The 6,984-nt window shown below is 48.6% G+C and overlaps 1 protein-coding gene across 1 annotated transcript; it reads left to right on the top strand.

The window, feature by feature from the left end:
• Positions 1-735: 735 nt before the first annotated feature.
• On the top strand, positions 736-6,246 carry LOC138189339 (uncharacterized). Its single transcript, XM_069131401.1, has 2 exons — positions 736-1,600; positions 2,390-6,246. Exons 1-2 carry the CDS (start codon positions 736-738, stop codon positions 6,244-6,246), a joined length of 4,722 nt encoding a protein of 1,573 aa, XP_068987502.1.
• The last annotated feature ends 738 nt before the right edge of the window (positions 6,247-6,984 follow it).

Below are 6,984 nucleotides of genomic sequence, written 5' to 3'. Positions count from 1 at the left end.
AGCATGGGTCACAGCCAATCGACATCGCGGATCGTTGCCCTCACTTTTCCTGACGAACAACGTGAATAACGAATCCGCGTTCTTCATGCAAAGGGCACACCCACACCGAGCTTTCTTCCGTGCTAGCCTAAGGGCGACAATTAGTAGAAAGAAAAACAACGTCGACGTGTAGCATCTAACTCTCCCGTCCACTAACATACGAAATTCGATTGTACGAACCTTGCTCTATTAGTCATATCTATCTCATATTCGTGCGACAAGTTGTTACTGACGATTTGTATCTACTCAACAGTGTAGTTTAAGTGTTGGAAATATATATTTTATAATTCTGTGAATCACAGTGTTATATAAACTTAATCACCCCTATTATCTTAACGGAAATCAGGGGATCGATCAACTCGTGGTGTCGATTAATATAATCGTAACGGGAATTTACGACTCCCGTTGACGTCTCTCCTCGCGATTGCGTCTCCCCGCGATTGGCCGAATTTACATGGTCCTTCGAGCCGGATTTTGCGCCATTAAAAAGTGCATTGACCCGTGACTATACAGTGTCGCGTGAAATCCACATTCCAACGACTTAAGCAACTAACCAAAGGAGCTGCCCTCGGAAAGGAACTCCTTCATCGCTCAGCACATACGCGAGCCCACACCGCACTGTAACGAGTAGCTACCGATTCCTAGATCAACGTCCATTTGATTAAGGTAAGCCCATTCCGATTATTAAATTCAAATATGGCTCAAGCTGAATCGATCAGCACGTTGCGGCGTAGACGAAGTGCCTTAGTCAGCCGATTTGCAACCACGAAGCGTCAACTCGAGGAATATGAAGAGTCTGAACGGGTAGACAAAAACTATCTAACAGCTTGCCGTAATTCGTTCGACGAAAATTGGCGAAAAATCTGCGCGGTGCAAGAGGAATTAGAAGTGTTAGATGAGGGGGAAATAGCTCGTGCAGATTCTTTATTGCGAGAGCATCATAGGATTGACGTACAGATCATGGACCTCTTCGACCGACTACCATCAGTAACCCCTTCGCCAACAAAGACCCGCGATCCATGCGTGAAACCGGAGACGAGACCAATCACTTTGCCAGAGGTCCGTTTACCTCAATTCGACGGTGCCCTCGAGAACTGGACCTATTTCTACGACACGTTCTTATCCACAGTGGATCGCAATGAGAACTTAACTAACGTCCAAAGGTTTCAACATCTACGCTCCTCTGTAACTGGACGGGCCGCACGGAGCATACAATCCTTAGAACTCACAGAGGCCAACTATCCCATCGCGCTCAACACACTGAAGGAGAAATTTAATTGTGCCCTCCGGATCTGTATGCGTCATTGGGAATTACTGCGCAGTTATCCCGAAATAAAAAGGGAAACTCCAGAAGCTATTGAAGATTTGCTGGAAACCGTCAGCGTAAATTTGAAAGCGCTCGAAAAATTAGGGCAGCCTGTAACATCAGATATAGTGATTATCGAGTTGCTTGCATCGAAATTACCTTCGTCCAGCATGCGTAAATGGCAGCGCACGTTGCCAAACCAAGACGTGCCTTCCTATCAACATCTGATGGAATTTCTGAAAACACGGGCAAACGGTAATCAACTCCTTTCTAAATCAAAGGAAACGAAAGGATCAACCCACAAAAAACATCGTCATCGACAAAACGTACCGCGCGGCCGAACCTTTGCCACAACCAGCAAGACATTAGTGCGCCCGACCTGCAGCGGACCCCACGTACTCAGACATTGTAAGGTCTTCAAAGCCAAATCGGCGGTAGAACGCTTTCAAATCGTAAAAGGGGCAGCGTTATGTATAAACTGCCTAGGCAGCGGACATTCGCTGACACAGTGCACAGCGGGTTCGTGTCATATCTGCGGGCAACGACACAACACCTACCTACACCGAGAGCAAACGCAGATAATTCCACGTTCGTCGAGTAGTCAGTCATCTAGCAATCGGTCGTCCAGCAGTCGGTCGTCTAGCGGTCGGTCATCGAGCGGTCGGTCCTCGAGCGGTCGGTCATCGAGCGGTCGGTCGTCGAGCGGTCGGTCGTCGCGCAGTCGTTCATCGAGCGGTCGGTCGCCGGGCAGTCGTTCATCGCATAAACGATCTAAGAGACAATCCCCCCCGGGATCATCGAAGTCACGTTCGTATCATAAGTCCAGACGGACAACCGAATCATCCCGGAAGCATACATATTCGGCTCCTAAAGACTCGAAAGTTCCTGAGTCAAGCTCCCCACGGACCAAGGGCACCGCCATACACACCTTATCCAAGTCCCAACCCGAGCTAAACTGACTAGCTCAACAAACTACAAAAGGGTGGACCGAATGGGAAAATACATCTCCAAACGGCATACTACATCACGATCTACTGGTCACAGCACAGATCGATGTGCTAGACAAAAGGGCCTCACCAATCCGAGCCAGAGCATTGCTAGATACCGGATCTAGTATGAATTTCATGAGTGAGAAATTCGCAAAATCCCTCGGTATGAAACGAAGGAGATGTTCAGTCCCAATCGGCACCCTCGATGATTTGACGACAATTGCCAAGAGCCAGATCACGGCCACCATTGTTTCTATGGATGGCAAATATAAACGCATAGTAACGTTCTTAGTAATCCCAATAATATCGGCAGTCGTTCCAGATCAACCAATCGATAGGTCCGTCATCCAGCTACCCAAAAATATAAAATTAGCCGACCCAGCATTTCATCGACCAGGCCCGATCGACATATTATTGAGTTCGGGACCAACCTTAGCATCCTTTTGTGTCGGACAGATCAAATTATCCCAATCCACCGATACGGAGCTGTGTTTGCAAAAGACTCGATTCGGTTGGGTTATCGGGGGGAGCCCGCCAGCTCGCGCGGGGATCCATTCCTTTCACGTCACCACCACCGACCTACAAGCGGATCTCGCACGTTTTTGGGAAATCGATGAGGGACCACCTACCACGCATTTCTCAGAGGCGGAATTACAATGTGAGGAGCATTTCCGCAACCATGTCCAACGCAACAAGGAAGGGCGATACGTCGTGGCCCTGCCATTCAACGAGAAGCTTCCCACGCTGGGGACGTCAAGGTCCGTTGCCATGAGTAGACTCGCCTCGCTCCATCGCCGATTCCAACGCGACAAGCAATTCGAAGCCGCGTATAGTGCGGTGATCCAAGAGTATCTAGACTTGGGTCATATGACGAAGATCACGCCTGACCTTCCCACAACCAACAGTTATTATTTGCCTCATCACGGCGTGATAAAGGAATCGAGTGATACTACGAAACTCCGAGTTGTTTTCGACGGATCAGCAATCAGCACTACCAGAGTATCCCTCAACGACATGCTACATACAGGACCTAAATTACAGGAAGATCTAATTGAAATTCTATTGAGATTCCGGTCGCATCAATATGTTCTAACGGGTGACATTGAGAAGATGTATCGACAAATCCTCGTACGTCCAGAAGATCGTAAATATCAACTCATTCTATGGCGTAATTCCAACGGGGAGGTCGATACATATCAACTTAACACCGTGACGTTCGGACTATCAGCTGCCCCATACTTGGCCCTCCGATGCCTCAAACAATTAGCAGAAGACGAAGGACATCGATTCCCGCGAGCAGCAGCGGTTGTGCAGCGCGATTTTTATGTCGACGATGCCCTCACTGGAGCCGACACAAAAGAAGAATTACTATCGGTAAGACACGAACTCACAGACCTTCTCAGATCGGCCGGCTTACATATCCGGGAATGGGCATCCAATGACAAGGACATATTGCGAGGACTAACAGAAAGAGATACCAATAGAAGGCTACAATTGGGCGAGTCACAGACGTTGAAGACCTTAGGCATTTATTGGGATTCTCAGGAAGACGCAATCCTTTACTCAGTTGAACCCACAGCGACCATCACTCGAGTCACTAAACGATCAATGAGTTCGGTGATAGCCCGAATCTATGATCCACTTGGTTTGCTCGCGCCAGTGATTGTCAAAGCAAAAATATTGCTTCAACGCGTCTGGGCATTAAAAATTGATTGGGACGAATCCCTACCAGCAGAGTTGCATACTGAATGGGATCGATATCATATCCAACTACCCTTGCTTAATGATATTCGGTTCCCTCGTAAAACCATAATCAAGGCAGCTAATCATATAGAGCTGCACGGTTTCTGCGACGCCAGTGAAAGGGCATACGGAGCATGTGTCTATCTACGCAGCACCAATCCGGAGGGACACACACAAACTCAGATACTCACGGCTCGATCTAAGGTCGCGCCACTAAAATCGTTGACAATCCCACGACTCGAGTTAAGCGGAGCATTACTCCTCGCCTCACTTATGTCCTTGATAAAGAAGTCCCTCAATATAAAGATTTCTCGCACTGTGTATTGGACGGATTCTACTATAGTGCTTCAGTGGATCAAGTCCTCGCCACACATGTTGAAAACCTTCGTGGCGAACCGCGTAGCCGAGATCCAGACGAAAACAAACATCGACGATTGGCGTCATGTGCCCACCAACGATAATCCAGCAGATCTCATCTCCCGCGGGCAGACTCCCAAGGAATTTCTGCGCCCGACCATCTGGAAAAACGGACCCGAATGGCTCAAACAACAAGAGGAAAACTGGCCGATCTGGATACCCACGACGCTGGGAGAACTCCCAGAACAAAAGAAGACGATATGTCTAACAACTAGTACCATCGACAACACACTCCTCCATGGATATTCATCCTGGACAAGACTAATAAGAGTCGTCTCTTGGTGTCTTCGATGGAAATATAAGCAGAACCGATCCTCCCATCTAACAACGGACGAATTAACCACCGCACATAATAAATTGATCAAGATAATCCAATCCCGACACTTCGCAGCGGAGATTCGGATACTGCAGAAAGATCGAAGCAAGGATGTTGGAGGAAAACTACAGCCACTAAATCCATTCCTCGACGAAGAGGGGATACTACGCGTCGGAGGACGACTGACCAACTCTGCTATCCCATTCAGGCAAAAGCATCCAATTATTTTGCCGAAATCGACAATTACCGAGATCATTATAAACGAAGAACATCGAAACAACCACCACACAGGGACACAAGCTACATTATACGCCGTGAGACTACGCTATTGGCCGATCGACGGCCGTAGCCAAGTATGGCGCACTATCAAAAGGTGCGTCCGTTGCTGCAGAGGTAATCCTCCACCAGTAGAGTACTTGATGGGGGATTTACCAGAGGCGCGTATTACCGAATCGCGCCCGTTTACGAACGTCGGAATCGACTACTGCGGTCCGCTCTATATCAAAGAGAGAAGGAATCGTAACCGCAGTAAAGTCAAGGTATACGTTGCCATATTCGTATGTCTAGCAACAAAAGCCGTCCACATCGAGTTAGTCAGCGATCTAACTACCGACGCATTCCTAGCCGTTCTACGCCGATTCATCTCCCGAAGAGGATACTGCGCAACCATCCTCACCGACAATGGCACCAATTTCGTCGGAGCTAATCGGGAATTACAAGAACTCCAAACCCTATTACAGTCCGACGACCACAAGGAAAAGGTGCAGAATTTTCTCGCCGACCGACAGATACAATGGCGTTTCAACCGCCCAAACTCACCACATTTTGGCGGTTTATGGGAAGCCGCCGTAAAATCGTTCAAACGTCACCTCATCCGCGACGTCGGCACGGAGCTCTTGACCTTTGAACACCTTAACACCCTTGTGATTGAGATTGAAGCAATTCTCAATTCACGTCCACTGACTCCCATCTCGTCCGATCCGAAAGATCCCCCTGTCCTCACTCCCGGTCACTTTCTAATCGGCGATACATTAACGAGTTTACGGGAGCGTGATTTCAGGACAGTTCCATCAGGCCGGCTATCTAGTTGGCAGCGCATCCACCAGATCAAGCAGTACTTCTGGAGCAGGTGGAATCGAGAGTACCTCAACGAGCTGACCCGCCGCAACAAATGGGACAAGGGAAAACACGACATCCGTGAAGGCACCGTCGTAATCCTCAGGGAGGATAACGTCCCATCCATGCAGTGGCCTTTGGGCCGCGTAATCAAAGTCCATCCAGGAGCCGACGGAATCATACGGACCGCTACCGTGCAGACGGCAACGAGTATCCTGGACCGTGGTGTCAAAAGATTGGTCCCCTTACCCATTCAACCAGAAACAGATGAATCCGAGCATCAACCCGGAGCGAAGGAAATGGACAAACGACGCACCTGACTCCACAGGCAGAATTTGATCGGTGCCCTCTCACCGGGGGGAGGATGTTACGTCGCCTAAAACATCTGCGCTGCATCTCTCGCGACCGGCCAGCCGACGGCCTGCGTAACGTCATTTCGACCCTCAATAAACCTGAGGACCGACCATAACTTTCTCTTGCATTCTGTACACATGTATCTGCATTCCATCCGTCGTCCTGAAAGTTTTCTTAAGGCTAGAAATATTTGCGACGCACATCTGGTTTTTTAGAGAGGTCCTTGGGTTTATTAGGCGCAATCAAAAATGCGGAGAAAGCGGGTACGCGCCCATTAGGAAAAACCAAACATCTGTCTAACAGAACAGGCTGAGTTTTCCCATGTGCAAGGTCATTTATGAACCACGTTGGTAGGAGGACTCCGACTCACTCCTTCAGGTTTCAGCATGGGTCACAGCCAATCGACATCGCGGATCGTTGCCCTCACTTTTCCTGACGAACAACGTGAATAACGAATCCGCGTTCTTCATGCAAAGGGCACACCCACACCGAGCTTTCTTCCGTGCTAGCCTAAGGGCGACAATTAGTAGAAAGAAAAACAACGTCGACGTGTAGCATCTAACTCTCCCGTCCACTAACATACGAAATTAGACTGTACGAACCTTGCTCTATTATTCGTGTCTATCTCATATTCGTGCGACAAGTTGTTACTGACGATTTGTATCTACTCAACAGTGTAGTTTAAGTGTTGGAAATATATATTT

This window comes from Bombus flavifrons, unplaced genomic scaffold (genome assembly GCF_040668555.2).
Source record: "Bombus flavifrons isolate JBK064 unplaced genomic scaffold, iyBomFlav1_principal scaffold0025, whole genome shotgun sequence".
Lineage (NCBI taxonomy): Eukaryota > Metazoa > Arthropoda > Insecta > Hymenoptera > Apidae > Bombus > Bombus flavifrons.
This window is presented reverse-complemented; position numbering and strand designations above follow the sequence as displayed.

Excerpts from the sequence above, each read along its gene's own strand:
- LOC138189339 (XM_069131401.1), top strand. The coding sequence starts at position 736 with ATGGCTCAAGCTGAATCGATCAGCACGTTGCGGCGTAGACGAAGTGCC. Across the intron at positions 1,601-2,389 it reads TCTGAAAACACGGGCAAACG|CACAGATCGATGTGCTAGAC; the intron begins GTAATCAACTCC and ends TACTGGTCACAG.